Below are 19,376 nucleotides of genomic sequence, written 5' to 3'. Positions count from 1 at the left end.
TGAGGAATTCCTATCAACAGTTCCTACAGTCTTAATTTTCCAGTGTCTTGTGATTGTCTGTAAAGTGTACTCCATGCACATGAGCTTGGAGTCTATCTTCTGTCTAGCAATGACCATGTGGCATGCATGTGCCTTTAATGTTCTTGTAATCCATTTTAAAAAAAATGGAAAGACAAAGCAAGATAACACTGATATGTGTCATCTAGTCTGAATATGATGGTGAACAGTAACGGTTTGTAAGCCTCTAATTATAAAATTTCAGATCTTGTAAGTATTAAAATACTCATGTGTATCAGAAGTTTCATATTCTTTCCACAAGAACATAATACTGAGTGTGTTAAACTTCTTGCTGAGCTTAATACAGACTGAGTTTTGCTGATGTTTGGCTCGGCACATCCCATTGTCTGTTTTGCATACCATTAGCAAGTGTGAGGCTATGCAATTCATAATGTTTGAACATCCTCTTAAGAGAGATCTGCATATTTATAATTCAGTTCCATCCAGGTACATAAATTTAGTTCTCACAATCTTTCCATTTGAGAAGACGAAATACTTCTTCTGGTCAATGTGAACTTTATCGGTATGAAGATGATACCTTCACAGTTTACAAGTGACTGCCCTTAGCTGTCTTTTAGCCAAACATGACGTATCAGAGGATGCATGCTGCAGATGATTCCACTTGAAAGAGCATGTAAATTCCCTTGTTTTCTTTTCTTAAATCTCCTGCTTCCAAGGCTGTGGATCATTTTCATATCTTAGTTTGTCTCCGATAACATCCTCATAGACAAGCTGATGAAATACAGACCTGATTGTACCACAGTGAGGTAGATTGAAAACTGGCCTAACTGCATGGCTGAAAGGGTTTTTAGTGGCAAAAAAGTCCAGCTGGAGACCAGTATCAGTGGTGTGCTCCAGACATTGATACTGTGGCCAGTGTTGTTTAACATCTTAATTAATGACATGAATAATGGGACAGAGTGCATCCTCAGCAAGTACAGATGATACAAAACTGGGAGTAATGTTGATTGATAGAACAGATGGGTGTGCTTTCATTCATAAGGACCTTGATAGGCTGGAGAAGTAGGCTGACAAGAACCTTGTGAAGTTCAGCAAAGGGAAATGCCAAGTACTTCGCATGGAATGGAATAACTCCAGGCACCCAGACAGTCCAGGGGCTAACTGGCTGAACAGCAGCTTGGCAGAAAAGACCTGGGGGTCCTGGTGGGAAAGAAGCTGTGACTACGAGCCAGCAACGTGCCCTTGCGACAAAGAAGGCCACCGGCCTCTTGGGCTGCTTTAGGCAGTGTTGCCAGCAGATCAAGGGAGGTGATCCTTCTCCTCTGGTCAGCCCTGGTGAGACACATCTGGAGTCCTGTGTACAGTGCTGGGCTGCCCACTACAAGAGAGGCATGGGCATACTAGAGCCAGTCCATTAAAGAGCCACAAGGGTGATGAAGGGACTGGAGCATGTGTCATATAAGGAGGGACTGAGAGAACAGGGACTGTTCAGCCTGGGGCAGAGAAGCCTCAGGGGGAATCCTGTTATTTAGTGTGTGTTGGCTGATGGGAAGGAGTAAAGGAGATAGAACCAGACTGTTCTCAGTGGTGTCCTGTGACAGGACAAGAGGCTGTGGCCACAAACTGAAATACAGGAAATGCCATTTAAACATAAGACAATTTTTTTTTTAACTGTGAGGCTGGTCAAACACTGGAACAGGTTGCCTAGAGAGGCTGTGGAGTCTCCATCCTTGGAGATATTGAAAACCTGACCGAACACAGTTCTGGGCAACCTGCTGCAGCTGACTCTGCTTTGAGCATGGGGTTGGGCTAGACAGTCTCCACAGGTTCCTTCCAACCTCAACAGTTCTGTGTACCAGATACAGTTCTAGGTACCAGATATAGTTGTAATTTTGCCTAAAGAGCAGAACAATTAATGGGTTGACAGAATTTTCTTCTTTACTAAAAACACTGAAAACAAAACGATTATGATTATGTTTTAGAGATTATCAAAATGAAGAAAATCTGTTCAGAGGTTTTTGATCTATGTTTTTTTTCCGAGACACATACATAAAACGTTGACATTGTTCTCAAGTCAGTTGTCAAACAGCTTTGGTATCTTCAGTGGAAAATATGTCTGTTTCAGATGCACATAAAGCACCAGCAGTATGTTTTCATACATTCAGTAATTACATATTTTTGTGAAGCCTTTATATTTGAAATAGCATTTGACAATATTTATTCTCTTAGAACTCCGTTTTCCTATCTTCACTTTTCTATGAATCATGATACGTGAAGCGTGCATACAACAAACACTTGAAGAAAAAGAAATTAATATAGCTATACAGTTGTTGAAAGTCATTGAGATCTGGTGTTGATATGCAGCCCACATTCCAAGGCTTCATCTTTTTTAGACGTAGCCTTCTGGTGTTTTTTTTTACTTAAAAGAAGGAAAGAACTGCTATGCTGACTTTTTATGCTCTGAATTTAGGATCTGGGGGGGAGGTGCAAATATACTGACACAGCTAGGATGAAGTTCGAACTTGAGCACAGCGAGCATATAGAATGTGTGGAGACAACACACCTTGAACTATAGTCTTTTGAATAACCTTACCTGTAATAACAACTAAGGAATTTTTAGACAAGCCTAACTTTCTAATTTAGGATATTATATTTTTGTAAATACTGTTCTGTATATTAAAAAAAACCAACCCAAGACCTACTTCAATATATAACATCTCTTTAATAGGAACTGAATACATTACAACCTCAACCAAACTTTCGCCTTTGGCTTACTGCTGAAGTTCATCAAAAATTTACCCCGATTTTGCTTCAATCAAGTCTGAAAATAACTTATGAAGTAAGATCTGTTTGGAAAGCTTTTATTACATGTTTACAATGAATGAACTTGGATGTATAGTAAACTATATGTTTAGATAGAATAAAGTTTGGATAACACGGACTATTTAAATAGATGGTTTTGCCTTGTATTTCCATTAGATGTAATACAAAAATGCAATGAATTTACTTTGAAAGATTTTTGATGATCATTTTTAATGTATATGAGGAAATTTGCAGCAGCTGTGCTTTAAAGGGAAAGTTTGTAAAATTTCTTTCCAGATGTTTTTCCCCAATTGAAAGTCTGAACTGAAAATAAATTTACCTTGGGGAAGTATTTGTTCTGTTTTGTGCTCCAAATTCTTTTATGCATTTAATGAGTGTTTCTTAAAAGCAAAAACCTATACAGGTGCTGGAACATGGATGAAGAACAAGGAGTTCCTCCTTCTTGATGAATGTCCTCATCTGAAGAACACAGAATCACACTTTCTCTTTATTTTAATTTCTGGCCCCATAGCTTTATATTCTCTGGACCCTTTCAACAGAAATGTCTCTCATACAGCAGAACATACAGTTAAAGGCCTTTACTAAAAATTGAGAGCTTTGCTCAAAGCCCCATCCAACCTGGCCTTGAAAGCAACCTCATCTAGTGGAAGGTGTCCCTGCCCATGGCAGGGGGGTTGGAACTAGATGATGTTTAAGGTCCCTTCCAACCCAAACCTTTCTATGATTCTATGATTTTATGAAAATAGCTGAACCTAAGGAATAACTGGGACCATGCTCTTCCAACTTGTTGGAAAGTGCTCTAATCATTAACGCACTTATGCATTAATGTCTGTTATGGAAGTCATGGATAGGAGTGCTACTAACTATTCCATTGGTTATGGAGTGTGGAGATTTTGCCTACAGCTAAACCAAGAAGGTCTGACCTCTTAGAGTCCAATGTCGCTGACTTTCAAGAAGCCAAAATTTTTATACTTTTATATTGACGGCAGGTATTTTTAAACTTCTGGGGTACCTTCTTGCTTATATTGAGGTCTTCAGTGGTACAGAAATTATAGGACCGTGTAGGATTGTCACATTTCTTTTCATCTAGCTTCTTGAAGTTGCTGATCCCACTATCTGTGGAATAATTGGAACTTCACACTGATGCAATGTTCTAAATCCTTTTGTTACCTTTTCATTTGTAGTAAATATTCTGTTACCATGAAAGGGCAATTATAGCCAATGACTTGGCTTACAATATTTGATTATTATATGGTTGTGGTATGTCCCTTAACTGTTACCACTCAAGATGTAGATATTTAAAAAAAGAATCATCAGTTGACTACAGTATTTTGCAATTATTTGCCACAAGTGTGTATATGCAACATATGCAACTATGGTAATCTTATGGAAACATTAACAACCATTATTTTTCAAAAAGAAGAAAGAACATTATAAATATGAAAATGTACTTCAATTCTCTCTAAAATTTATGTTTGCCTTCACGCTTGTAAATAATTTGAAAATGGCTGGCTGTCAGTTGTTTTTACTTTTAAGTACTGTATTCTTTGTTATTATATGCACTTTAACTGCAGTTATTTCTACTGGTTGTGAACATTACCTACCTTTAAATCAGAGAACTGGCATTTTATCATCCATAAATACCGTATCTATATGCTAGCTAACAAGAGTGCAGTGATGGCATAAGGTGAGTTGGCTCTGATCACAGAAATGGTAATTGATAGTTGAGCTTGTAAAATCAGAAGAAAGGTTCTTGTTCTTGAAAAAATTGAATTTATTTTTATGCTGACATATTTTGATAGAGTACTATTCTTTCACTAAGTTCTTTTATTGTAGTTCAGTCCTATCAGTTGGTCGTGGTTACAGTTTCCTTCAGTATGTTTAAGTTATTTTCAGTGTAAGATCATTCTTTTGTTAGGCCACTTATTGCAAGCAGGTTTTTTTCCTGTTAAATTTTGTATTATTAAGTACTGTTTGTCATTTCATTAAGTTATAAATCATAAGTTAGAATTTAGGAAAATAGTACATAGAAGTATCAGGTTTTCTGTCTAGAACAGTGTTTTTCCTTCCAATGCAGGCACCTCCAGGCCTCAAAAAGAATCTGTTGCGTACCTATGAATCTTGGACACCAGAGCAAATTAATAAAAAGGGAAATTTGTCTCGAGCACATTCTCTCTTTTGTTTAGCATGGTTTCATGCTGTATGCCAAGAAAGAAGAAATTACATTCCTCAGGTAATTGGATTTTTTGCTACCTTTTTAAAAATTTACCCCATTTATTAGCTTTTATACTTGGACGTATTTTTCATCAGGTATATGTTGGGTCATGTTCAGAGGTGAGAAAAACTTGGATACTTCTGGTGCCTGTCTTCAGTATTGTCTCTGAATTCATTGCAAAATAGGATCTTGGCAGCCTAAATTCCTGTCCCTTTGAAAATTGCTCCTGCCTGTATGGGGTTATTTTGTGATTCGTGTACTAACTGATGCTGATGTAGGAGAGAGATCCCATGGAAAAGATTCTGTGACTTCTGTTTGCTTGGGACAGGAAAAATATTTTGGAAACATACATGATTGAATGGAAGATGTGAGAAAAGAGATACTTTGGTGGGAAGGAGGAGACAACATTGTCTACTCTTTCTGCACACAAACCCTATTCAAGGAGAAGGAAGAACAAGGGAATTTACATGGTTCTTGTGAGGATTATAATGGTTTTCAGAGACTGTGATGTGTTTTTTCCTTAGATAAATTTCTGTTTAAAGCAAACATTTCTTTCTGGCTGCAGATGCTTAAATTAAACAGGAAAAAAAAAAAACAACCAACACACTGTTCTATGTCTTGTTTCTTTTATTTAGACTAGGGGTGAAATTAACCTGTCATCTGAAAGATTTGGTCTGGCAGAGCCTGGAATGTTTGAGCGTTTTTTGCTAGTTTTGACTTTGTGATTTATAAGGTTGTTTGTCTCACGCAATAACAGGCTTTGAATATGGTGTTCAAGAAGTAGAATAGGTGAAAATGTTTAAAGTACTGATCTGACACATGAACTCTCATTTGGCTTTGTTCAAATTCATGTTCATTTACCACCAGCTTTCCAAGTGACACAAGACAGGATTACTGCTTTCTCCTTAATTCCTCTGTAACTGTGTTTGTCTCATGTGCAGACTTAGTGATAGTTTTATATTTTGCTTAAGATTACCAGTTTCTAACATTGCTGGACTGCAGTTAATCCCTGCTAGAAGCTCTTGTATTTTATAATGAATTTCAGATTGGTTTGGGTCCATGTACAGATCTGTCAAAAAAACCCCATGAACACTGTTGAGAGACTGTAACATCTTTCCAGTTTATGACCTTCAGGGTGGCTGGCTGATAGTTCGCGTGTGATCTGTGGAGCAGCTGCAGTCTTGACCTGAGATTATACCTATCTCATGGATATGTGTATGTTATATGACACATTTGCACATTTCTCATCATGAGTAATATGCACCTGTTCCTATGATATGATCCATATGCAAAGGTACAGCCATAAGAAGATAGAGCAGGAGGAGATACCTTTGAGATCTGGATTTCATAAGTTCTGTATCATATATCAATATTTATTTATACTTATCCATTTACATTGAAAGTTTTTTGTGAGAATTACATAGACATTACACATTAATGCTATATAAAGAAAAATGCTACCAAGAACAGAAAGGAGTTGCAAACTGAGAATGATTAAAATATGCATGTTGTGGTCAGCATTTTTGCTGTAATAGTAGCAGTACTTGCTTTTCTCATTATAATTTTTTCAGTTAGTAGAGAAATTACATGAATTAAGGAGTAAGATGATGAAAGTATAATGTAGATTGTGTTTGAATAATCAAACCTATTTAGGAAAATCCAAAGGAAACTGAAATACAAAAGAGCCCTCAGAAATAAAATCATAATTCAGTGCCTGATCTAGTGACAGATGTCAGGAAGTTTTAGTTGAAGTAAATACTGTTAGGAAATAAAATAATCTTAAGTTTCCATTCCTCATACTCGATGGATTCTAGTTTGTGTAAGTATGTAAAATTCAATGCCCTGGTAGAGCTGATGTTTTTTATACTACCTCTATCTAATGTTTCCAAAAAGGCACTTTAGAGGACTTAGGTTATCTCTTTTTTCATTTAGTATTAAGTATTATACAATATTCAGTAACCAAATAATATTTTTATTTTACTTTATGATCATCATTGTGTGACTAATTAAATTCTTTGGATTTCTCTTAATGGTAGGGTTGGACCAAGTTTTATGAATTTTCTTTATCTGATCTCCGTGCTGGTTTTGACATTATTGATGGACTCTTTGAGGGTAAGTCACTTCTTAAGGAAAGATTTCTCACCTCTGTAGCATAAACCTTCTGATGTGTCTCATTTAACATTTTTAGCATATTAAAAACTTTCAGAGTAATTTTCATAAATTGGTTACTTTTCATGATTGGTTTTTTTGGAGTTTGGAGTGGGGCCATTCTGTTTAAAGACTGCTTTGAAGGTGTTTAACTTTTGCATTTGAATCTTCATTGGAACATTTTCACAAATATAAACACATGATTAGGTAGTTAGATAACTACTTAAGTATGGGAAGTAGTCTGACCCTGAATCAGCTGTGCTTAGGCATATTAGGCTTTTCTGGATGTGGATCCAGACTCTGAGGATATGTCTGTATTGGTATAAGGGCCAGACACAGGCTCAAATCTATTCCACGATCAGGTTTATTTTCTCCCATATTTGGCTTATGCATTCTCGCAGGCAGTGACGAGGCATGGTTTATCAGATAGCAGAGCTTGGAGACTCTTTCCAGCAGGCAGCAGGTAGAAGGTTACTTTATTTTAGGACAAAAGAGAGTTTAGCTGTATGGATGGATGCAAGCCACCTTGTGCCATCTGACCTTGAGTTCAAGTGGGACCTGTCCCATTTCACCATTAGTGGAAATGTTCCATGAAGAGTTTTATCTTTCTGCAACACTCAGGTAAGAGTGGAGATGCCGCAAAGCTCATCACGAGTAAGCAAAGCTAGAAACACTGGTGAATCATAATTCCATTTTGGGGAGGTTGGGTAAACCAATATTTTTTTTGTGCCAAGAACTATCCTGCTCAGCTTCTTGATTCCAGAAGAATAAATAGGAAATACAAGAGTGCCTGGAAGACGAAGTCTTCTGCCTCTGTTCCTTCCCAGTGTGAACTCCCCCATATATTGAATAAATGAATTGAATATGAATTGAATATGAATGAATTCACTGTTAGATAGAGCCCACTTCATTGTTTTGTTAAGTAGCATAGTAATTTCTTAATATTAGTTAATATGAAAAAGGTAATTTTTTTTAAGTCTTTGCATTATATATAATTTCAAAGTAAAGTTAGGAACTGATATTTAGAGATAATTATGATCATTGACTTAAAGGAGATTTATGGATGATTAGTACTTCTGGAATTGGACCTTAGTTACACAGACTTGAAACATACAGTGATGTAAAGAGGTTGAATCATTAACTATCAATTATAATCATTAATCTACAAAGGAATGATTGAAATATTTGGAAACAACAGTTACTACCAATAAACCTCCCCTTAAAGTAATTGCTGCTTCCTTTTTTCAAGGGACTTTTAAGACGTACCTTTCTGATCAAGGTTTTACCTGCACATGAAAGCTATAGGGTGTAAGTAGATCATTGTCCCATGTAGTTATTTTGGACAACAGTGGTAGAAGGGAGGGAAACTGAGTTAGTGTGAACCTGTGGGATATAGCTGAGTCAGGGTAATCTAATTGCAACATCAATCTGACCAGAAAAATAATAGCAACATGCTTAGTTTTATGTGCTATGTTGTGCTATTTATAATGATTTACAAAGTACCTATCTGCACCTCTTTGTGTTTGAAAGATGACATTTCCTGTAATGTTATCTGTTTCAAGCATGATCTGGTTTTGGTTCAATCAATCAGTTTATTTTATGAGATCAGATGATACTGTGAAACAAAATAGTGTATAAAATTTTGAACAATGGAAATTCTTTTTATTTATGACAAAGAAGCACATAATTAAAATTTTAATAGCATAATTTCTGAAATGCATATAACCAGCTGGTTTATCTACAATAAAAGCACTTCAAGACTTAAGTAATATTTCTAATAACTCATTTTTAAACACAGTAAGTGTTTGTTTTATCAATGACAAATATTTACAAACTCATTGAAGTTTCTGCAACTTCTATTACTTGGTAATATAGAAGAAAAACAATCAGAAATTAATTATTTGATATGTTTGTATTTTTTATTGCACTGAAGAACTGTAATAACAAGAAGAAATGCTTACAATGCACTGATATCCATTGATACAAAACTAGTATTAATTAATTTATAGGTTCCAAAGATTTTCAGTGGGAATTTGTGCATGGCTTGTTTGAAAATGCAATTTATGGAGGCCGTGTAGATAATTACTTCGATATGAGAGTTCTTCGGTCCTACTTGGAGCAGCTTTTCAATTCACGAGTCATTGGCAGTTTAAATGCTAGAGGCAGGAAGATGACTAGCTTCCCACATTTGATGTCTTTACCGAATTCCTGCAGTATTTTGGTAGGTATACATCTTCTGTCACCTAATATAGAAACTAAAATAAGTTATTTTCAAGAATTATTCTCGGAAATAATTCCACAAACAAAACCAAAGTTAGAGTCCAAAGGATACCTCCATTTATTTAAGACTTCTTTTGTGTGGAGCACTAATTCTTAAGTTGTCAGAACTATTCTGCTAGTGTGTTTGGTCAGTCTCCGTTTTTATGATATCTGATTGGACTATGGTGCAAAGCAGCATAGCTATGAATAACTGAGTAAAAGAAATTGGGTCAATTTATGACAAAGAAGGATATCATTACGTTTTTATATAACTTAGTGTATTAGCATAATAGCACTTTTGTACAGACTGCTAAACATTCTTATAACTTCTGGATTAAATAGGAAAATCTAAATATATCTTCTGATTTAGAAAATATATTAACATTCTGACATAATCTGCTAACATGCCATGGAGGGTGTATGATATTTTATTTGGACATAAATATGGATACTGATTCTTCTTTAGTATTCCTTTAGTGTAAACAAGAGGGATAAAGAACTAATCTCTCCCTATCCTTTCACATACTATTGTTGTTCTTGCTATTAGTAAGATTCATTTGCATTTTAATGTAGGACTCCATACTAGACCTCTAATATGCGTTCATGTAAATGGAATTATGCCAGTTAAAATAAATTGCTGTCGTTTGGCATTCTCTATCCAGATTCTGACTGTTTAGGTTTGGGTTTTGTTTATTTTTTTACTTTAAATATGATGGTTATTTTCTACAGATGTGCTGAGTTAATAGCATAAAGAGGGAAGGAATAAACAAACTACGCTGGTCTCTGTTCTTGTAGATAATATGGTCAAATAGATGAACGTTTCTTCTTGCCTGCACTGCATTTAGTATCTCTCAGTTTCTTATATGATTATTTATGTGAGAGTTTATACTTTTATGTCTTAAATATTTTTCTGCAAGCAGTTTTGATAGTAGAACACTAATAATAAAGCTAAGTGTGATTACTTAAGTTAATTGGAGTAACATCTCTTACTAAATAGTGTTCCCTCAGTGTTTGGTGTAGAGGTCTGCTACTGTTGTTATCTCTGAAGTGAGATTCCGTGTCAAAGTAAATCATGCACAACCTAGGACGTGCTCCTACAAGCAAAGGACAAAATCCACATGATGTAACATAATAGACTTTCAAATAGTAAATATTTTTGCCTTGAAAGCCACAATAAAAGAGGCATCCAGCACCATTAGTCTACCTTAGTCTGCAAGGCCTCTTTCTGTTTTGTACAAGAGCAGCATCACTGGTGACTATTACACTGCATCTCCAATGATCATGCAAACCTATTTTTACCTAAACGATTTCACTTTCTTTGAGTGATAATATCTTCATAGATTTAAATAGAAGTGAGTGCTCTTCATTTTAAAAATGTTATACTCTATTATTCAAATTCCAAATGCTGAAATCTTTCTTCTTTTTTATATTTTCATTAATCTTACTTTTAAGTTTTCAACTCATTGTAGTAGTATTGTAAAAAGTATTGTAACTACTTTTCAGAGACATTCTTAGCATATTTTTCTTTTCATTTGATAGCATCACTGTAATCAGAATTGCTTTTTGCTCTTTTGGAGTGGAAACAATATATAAAAGAAGGTTGTTTTTTTATAAATTAAATTAAGACATTTATAAATAGGATTACCAAGATATGTCATGTGTTATATACTTATTTTTATCTTTGTGTTATGCAGTGCACTTAAGGAAATTCTTTTCAGCATACACTGTTAATTTCATGAGCTGAACAAAAGGTTCCCTCAGTTGTGTTTATTCTTTTCTTCTAATGCAGGATTATCGTAATATTATTGAAAGCCTTCCAGAAGATGATAAACCTGACTTTTTTGGCCTGCCTGCTAATATTGCTCGTTCATCACAACGTATTATCAGTGCCCAGGTAAAGTTACATTTTTCATTGACCTGTGAATCTTTTCTGAGTCCAGTATAAGCTAGAGAATCCAACCACCTGTTCATAAATATGAATTTCCATAAGAAAGCCAGAAAAAATGGAGGAATTTTTGGAATATGTTGACTTTTAACTGTAGAATATTTTAATATAATAACAATTATCTTTTGTTACAAAGATATTTGTTTAGGACTTAAATAGACAAAGAATTATTGAGAAAGTTTACAATAATGTAATTCAGTTCATGTTGAAGAGTATCCACATAGGTAAGTAGTTTCACTAGTTCTATTTATACTGTTAAACTAACTCCCGTCAATGGGATAGTTCTTACAGCTGCTGTTCACGGAAAGTTAAGGTTTTAGTTTTGGTCACCAAATCCTAATATAATAGTTTGACAGATAGAATATGGATAACATATTTTATGCTTTTTCTGAAAGAGAAATTCTGAAGAATTCTCCCAGTAGTCAGAATTCTACCTTTACTATTAGAAATGTGAAATTGTGAAAAAAAAATAATGTTGTTCTCACTGGAGAATAGCATATAAATACTTAAGCATGTCATAATGAAACTCTCAACATAATGAAAAGTACGATACAGGGGGTTTGTAGGTCTTAGTTTAAAGATTCACTAATTTTAAATAGTTCCATTATTGCTTTAGCTGTAAGATATGGCAGATGGCTATTTCATAGTCAAGAGTTCTTAGCTATCATTTAATTGCAGTATAGTCCAGGCTGGAATATAAGTTTAATGTATGAGAATGCAATTATCTTAGTGCTGGAATAATAGACAGTGATCAAAGGTTTTTCACCCATTTGTTTTAGAGTTGTATGTAGAAGCCTCAGCTTGGTAAGTGACCTGGGTCACCCATTATGCTGGGTACTGTTAATGGCACAGCTGGGGCAGCTATTCACCTCACCGTTTGTGGAGCCAGAAAATACTGAGTATCTCTCTCGTTCTCCTCATAACTTCTATTGTGTCAGTCTGAGAAGGAAAAAGATGGAGTGATTTGAACTCAGGATGTCTTCATCATCAATACATTGTTTGCTTTATTGGACAAAGCTTTTCATTGCTAGTATTTTATCACTTCCCTTAGGTGTCAATTCAGTTGCCTAAAAATTGGTATCCTGTATGATCTGGAGATGCCCTAGTGTATTTAAGACATCTGCTAGGAGCTGCCAAATATGACACAGGATGCAAGAGAACACATTTTCTTGTTGGGCCATCAACTGGAAGTCAGGGGCAAAATGGCACTATAAGCCAGTGTTTAAGCAACTGATTCCCACTATTTGTTTACCCTGATCCAGTGCTGCGATTGAGAGATGGGACACAGCTTGATGCAAGCAGAGAGTGTCGTTTTATTGTATATAACACTCGTTTATATAGAAAATTAGAAGATGCGTTTTTTAAACTGATTGGTTATTATGCTCCAAAGTTCTTATCAGCGCGCGCTAATTGGTAGCTACTTAAACTTTAGCAATTGGACTGTCAGCAACTAAGCTATTTTTGCAAAAGACTCTAAGTTCCAGCCCTTTATCGAGCATGACTCACAGGTCAGTAATTCCCCAACACATCGGCGCCTCTCTGTTTTCCTTATCAGGCCTCCCAAGGTTTATAGCCTACAAGTTCCAGCACATCCCCTTCTAACAACGGAGCAGTGCCCGCCGTCCTGTCTGATTCCTTCAAATCTCTCCCCACAATCCAGTAGAGCATGGATCTGAAGGTCCTGTGTCACATCTCCCTATCCATAACATATTCTTGGATAACATACAGAGTCTCAAGTGGCATTCTGTGTAACAACTGAATTGAGCCACTAAGGCCTAGAGTCTGGGGAGGAGTTCGACTAAGAAGTGGCTGTACCTCAGTTTGAGTTGAAATTTGGTAATGCTCATAGGCAGGTGAAAGTCCACCTTTTGTTTATTGAGGTTTGCTGGGCATTCTAATACCTTTTAGCTCAAATATGGAGCAAATTTAGGACTTTAAGGAAAGCTTAAATTCTTTATTTTTTTTTTCATTGCTTTTTAGTTAAGTCTGTGAGTTCATCTTTAGTGATTAACATAGTTTATTTGACTGGTAAATTAATTACGTCAGATAACACGGAAGTTGATTGAATTGAGACTCTTATATCAGAGCTGTGAAGTGAACTGGTCTGTATATTAAGGCCTCTCTAATTTTCTGCACAGCCGTAGCATGCTGTCTTATATAAGGACCAGTTATGGGGGGGGGGGATAAAATTAAATCACAGAATCATAGAATACCAAGTTGGAAGGGACCTCAAGGATCATCTGGTCCAACCTTTCTTGGCAAAATAAATTGGAAATTCCCTATAATTGGAATTCCCTATAATTTCAAGACTTAAGAATTACATTTTTTTAAAAGGTATCTAATTGTTTGCTCACACTCATCTAAAAAGGGCTCCATGCAGAAATTTCTTACTGGTACAAGACCTTTGATCTGTTAAAAATTGTCTTTCAGTATTGCATTTGTTGAATATCAAATATAGTACTGGTAAATATGTTTAAATATATCTGTTCACTTAAATCCATAGCTGTATTGTCAAATTATTTGTTTTATTATCAGCACATGAAACTGTAAAGCTATATAAAGACAAATCAGTAGGATGAGGGTGCATAAGGTAATACACTGAGCTCAAGAACTTCTCTATTACAAAGCCAAAAAATGCACCAAGATTCAATGCAGCTCTGTTTGGTTTTGTGTTAAAATCTTTTACATAAACATCATCTTTAAATGCTTTTGTTTCTGTCTGATACACTGTAGACTGCTGATTATTTTATTTCAGCTACACTTACATAACTTGTTAAGAGCTGCAGTTGTTAAAAATACTAGTATTTGAAAATAAGTCCTTAGTTAACCTCCATGAATTCAGAATAGATTCAGAGTTCCTGTGTGAAGTGAAATTAGGTAATGAATGCATTTACATGCAGACTCACACTCTACTGAACTGGTCTGTCATAGCAATGATTATAATCTATAAACTATGGATTATAATCTTGAAAATATGAGGCTGTTGTAGTTACAACTCTGTGAGATGCTTCTTTGTCAGATGAGAGATTTCCTCATCCTTCCAATAACAGTTTGTGGTACTTTTTTAAGTCTTAGCCAATTTAAATAACAGAAATGGGAGATTTTTCTTAAACTGTGTTTCTGTGTAACTATGAATCCTACTCCCATTCCATTTCTGACAGTTTGGCAGCTGTGTTAGATCCGTAGGTGATACCATGGTTCATAATTTGAAGGTAAATGATTGCCTTCTAACAGGAGTGTTTCTCATAAATCCATTACCAAGCTAAAGCAGAGAAAAGCTGAATGAATAAGGTAGTGAGAAATAAGTTGCTACCAGCTCAGTCACCATGTCACTAACACCAGAAAGGTGAAATTTAATACCATGTCCACTGCTTCACTGATTCTGTGCTAAGTATGTGGTATATTCTCTTATAATTTATGTCTACTATCCCATATAGTTTCTCATCTACTAGCCATTGTCATTTCTTAGTCTGTATTTTTACTAACATCTTCCTTATGCAGAAATGCACAGAATTGTATCATCTACACCACTGAACTCAGGATTAGGGGAAGTAGGGTTTTTTAAAACATACCTACTTTGAAGTTACTTGTTTAAACCAGCTGACAGCAATTTTGACTTTAGTCATATGTTTAGGCTCAGAGATTTAAAATAATCATTCAGATATACATGGATTTTAAGTAAATTGTAGTTAGCAATCTTTTATCACTTCAGAGTATTTTAAAATAAGTACTAAAACAGGTAACACTGTGATCTATTCTATTAACCATTAAGTTAAACTAATGTAATTCTGTTACAAGAAATCTGATCCCATTTTATGGCATCATTTCACTACACAAGATGGAATACTTAGATAATAGAAATGTAGATTTTATGTAGACTTTCTATGAATATTATTTATTTTTCATGTATAGGAATGATAGTTTGTATTGCTGCAGCAACACACTTTGCTTTAGCAGAAATTTGCTGCAGCACAGTGCAGCATTTTGCAGTCATGCAGAGATCTCTGCTGTAACCTACTGCATTGCTAATGTTTGGGTAGACCTAAAACAGCACTAAAAAGAAATGGACTTTTTTCAGTAACCTTGCAAATATTGATTATATTCACAGCTTTTCTTTTTTCCAGCAGAGAACTTCAGTTCTAGTTTAAAAGCTGAATATCGCTACCTGCATTATTTTAATACTGGTAATTACTAATTGAATTGTTAGAAATTATGTCTTACGATGTTCTGTAGTGTAATTCAGAGAGTATTAATACTGCATGCACACTGGTAAGAGCCATTTTGGTTTTAAGAAAATATTTGACTTAAATAGACGTGATCTTCTCAGCAACATGACTTACATTTTTTTCTAGATTTTGTCTTTAGTTGCTTTATGTAGGTAGAGCTAGATAAATTTTTAGAGGCTGGACACCTAGAGTTCACTGTGGCTCTTCAGTTCTGCCTTTCCTACTGTTATAACAAGCCTTTGACACAACATCCCTTAGGTTGAATATGGTCATCAGTAATCTCACGTCTCTTGCTATGTCCTCTCTGCAGAACAGCGCAGTTAAAATAGAAAAGAACGCAGCTGACAGTGTAGCTGCAGGAGTCAGCATAGCTCATCCTGTCTACTTTACACGAGGTAGAGATTTTCTGTATAGCTGCAACTCAAGTTTCCTCACACTCAGCAAGAGTCCTCACCACTCAGTTACAGGCATGCCCCTTTATTCTGATCTGATAAACACTGTATTTTTTCCTGCATATTGGCCTGTATTCAGGTGGTTTAGTCTCCCAGTCTAACCTATAACCAATGTTTAGAGCAGTCACAATATGTGAAGGTTTGCTTTAGGTTCCCTGTGGATGAGAAGATTTAGATCTTTCTCCAATCATCTTCTTGCAAAGTGGGCTTTTGCCTCTGGTGTACTTGTCTCTTATTCTTTGGACCGTATTTCTGTTCTTTTATGAATTCCTATGAACCAATTTCATCCTTTATTATAACTTTTAATAGAACCATACATAAAGTGTCTTGGCCAAAATAACGTTTATCATAGGTGATAAATAGAATTTTTACAGACTCAAATGGACAGGCCTGTGTATGTATTTTTACAGCTTAGAAAAGCACTAAAAGCTATCTTGTTCTGTGCAGAATTTAGCATACCTGCAACTAATATGACTTATTGCCATTAACCACCTTAGGAAGATGAAATGAAAATGTAGAGCCATTGTTTTGTCTCTGTCTTTTCTTTGCACAGCAGGCGTAGTCATTACAGGCACTCCTTAGAGAGTGTAACATTTAAAACCTTCTGTTAGTGTTGTGTGATCCCATCAAATCCTGTCGAATGGCTATGCCTGCAAATGACTACAGCCTATAACTAGTAGCTATGTATGATCAGCTGACTGGTTAATCTAAACATTCTCCAATAATATAGCAAAGCGTTTTGTGAAAAAAGCCATTCAGTAACTGGCAAGTTATCCAAGAGTCTTCAAATATGACTGCCAGTGATAATCGATATGGCTAGCATTTAGTTTGCTTAATGCTAATTTCTATATAGAATACCTTGTATAATAATTTTAATAATACCTTGCATCAGGAATTCAGCATTCTTTTACATGTACAGATTCATAATGCTTCACAGAGACTATTGTATGAGACAGGTAAGTCTCAGTAAGGTTGAAGAATAGGTTGTTTTCGGTATTTTCATGGATGAGTGAGTACGCTTTCTCACACATGCCGTCCAAGGAAAAAGGATAGTTACAGTCTCTCTGTATACTAGTACAGCACATTGATTCTTCTGTGTCCACCATCCCAGTAATGGTAAGTGGAAGGCAAGCCTGTGGACTTGAAGTTCACTTTTTAGGACCTCTTGGGGGGTGATTGTTTATGCATAATTGAAACTTACTTTTTATAGTTCGTGGAGAGCTGTCTCATGTGAGTGGGACCCCACGCTGGAGCAGGGGAAGAGAGAGTGAGGAGGAAGAAGCAGCAGAGACAATATATAGTGAACTGACCGCAACCCCCATTCCCCATCCCCTTGCACCACTCAGGGGGAGGAGGTAGAGAAGTTGGGAATGAAGTTGAGCTTAGGAATAAAGGAGGGATGGGAGAAAGTGTTTTAAGATTTGATTTTATTTCTCATTATCCTACTCTGATTTTGATTGGCAATAAATTTAATTTCCCTGAGTCGAGTCTGTTTTGACCATGATGGCAATTGCTGAGTGATCTCCCTGTCCTTATGTCAACCCACAAGCCTTTTGTTGTATTTTCTTCCTCGCTGTCCTGCTGAGGAGCAGAGTCATAGAGCAGCTTGGGGGGCAACTGCCACCAGCCAAGGTCAACCCACCACATCTTCAAAGTGCTTAAGGGCATCACAAATGTAAAATAATCCTTTGAGCTTCAGATTGTTGAAGAGTCCACAGACTGTAGTGTCTTACCAATTTTTCAATGAAATACTATAAAATTATTTAATTCTAGGTTTTATATACCAATTAAAAATGTTGAACTGTGAATACTTATAACTTCAAATAAGTGGGTTCCAATTCACTTCAACTGAAGTTGCTGGGAGTATTTCTCCTATATTTTGTCCTTTCTAATTTTATTTGCTTTTGAACCAGGCCAGTGATACTTTGCAGTTCTGATGGTTCAGATTTTGCAACAAAATTACTTGCTTTAGGAACCTGTTTCAGACAAATTTTATAGTCTCAAATGTAATCCAAATCCAACTAGTATTTTCTGTGGCAGGGTAGAGGATATAAGATAATTTAATTTTACCGGATATCTTTCTCTCAAACCCAGCTGCATGCTTGTCTTCACCTGTTTTGTCTCAGATTGAGTGATGAGAATCACTCTCACCTCTCCCAGTTAGCAGCTCCATTATTTTTATTATCTGAAAGTAATTGCAGAATGGTGGTTCCCTAAGATACACCTTTGTCTTTTAATCCTGGATATTTATCTCAGCTCTTTTGATAATAATGGATTCTGCTTTTCTGTCTCATCTAACTAATCTCAAAATGTCTTTATGGAATCCGTCTGGTATTCTTGAAGGCACCATAAAGAATTTAACAATTTCTGTAACTTTAATGTGCTTCTTTGTATTGTTAACAAGAGAACTGACTTGCTGTTTGACACGTTTAAGGGAATGCCTTTCCCATCATGCTATACTCTAGGTGCTTTCTTCTGACCTTCTGCCCCCTCTTTTCTCTTTGGACTTGGTTATCTCTGCCTGACAAACTGTAGTTTAAAGCTCTGCTTGCTAGTAGCAAGCCTGTTGGCTGATACTTTTGTTACACTTTGTCATATGAATTCTGTCTGCCCCTAGCTGTCATTCTCTCTCAAACAAGGTGTCACAGCCGTAAAAGCCAAAGTCTTGTCTGCAACAATCCAGCTCTGCCACAAAATATTGTGACCTGGTTGCACAGTCATGTGCATCCAGTCCTGTCCCATTCCCTTCACAAGCAGAATTGGGGAGAACACCGCCCGGGTCCCCATGTCCATGGTCACCTGCCACTTTCTCTGAATGGCACGGGTACTGATCCATGAGTCAGGCTCAGGCAGTCCACATGCCTCCCCAATAGAACTCCTTCCTCCTCACCTGTTTCTACTCATTCTGCAATTGCACATCTGCAAGTGGAGGAGCCTTTTCCTTCTTGCTGGAAGTCACAAACTTCCCCTTTTATTTACCAGTATGGACATATTCTTATGGGTATTCATTACAGGATGGCAGATAAACTAACATAACAGAAAAAATATTTTCTATACTAAGGATGATATTCATCTATCAAAGCTTTATTTTTCTCAGAGTTAGGTGCCTAATGTGATGGTTACCTAGGCTTCCTGTATGTTACAGTCCAACTCCAAAGAATAACACATTCCTACCTGCCATAGAGTGAATTGTGTAGACCTGTGAAATCCTGTTTCCTTCACTAATACTCTCTTCAGTTAGTGTTTTAGTATTTCTTAAAATACCTCCTGTGTTAATACCCAATATTTTA

At 36.0% G+C, this 19,376-nt stretch overlaps 1 protein-coding gene across 3 annotated transcripts in view; it reads left to right on the top strand.

Annotated features, from left to right (window-relative positions):
- DYNC2H1 (dynein cytoplasmic 2 heavy chain 1) overlaps positions 1–19,376 on the top strand; it is a 186,908-nt gene that overhangs the window by 106,529 nt on the left and 61,003 nt on the right. For all 3 annotated transcript variants that reach the window (XM_069808307.1, XM_069808306.1, XM_069808308.1), the window contains 5 exons: positions 2,747–2,857; positions 4,919–5,074; positions 7,093–7,168; positions 9,214–9,425; positions 11,253–11,357. In XM_069808307.1, the coding sequence (XP_069664408.1) occupies positions 2,747–2,857; positions 4,919–5,074; positions 7,093–7,168; positions 9,214–9,425; positions 11,253–11,357 (660 nt within the window). The remainder of the gene's footprint in view (positions 1–2,746; positions 2,858–4,918; positions 5,075–7,092; positions 7,169–9,213; positions 9,426–11,252; positions 11,358–19,376) is intronic.

This window comes from Haliaeetus albicilla, chromosome 20 (assembly GCF_947461875.1).
Source record: "Haliaeetus albicilla chromosome 20, bHalAlb1.1, whole genome shotgun sequence".
NCBI classification, from domain to species: Eukaryota; Metazoa; Chordata; class Aves; order Accipitriformes; family Accipitridae; genus Haliaeetus; species Haliaeetus albicilla.
Note: the sequence above shows the minus strand (reverse complement) of the source record. Positions and strands in the feature narration are given on the sequence as shown.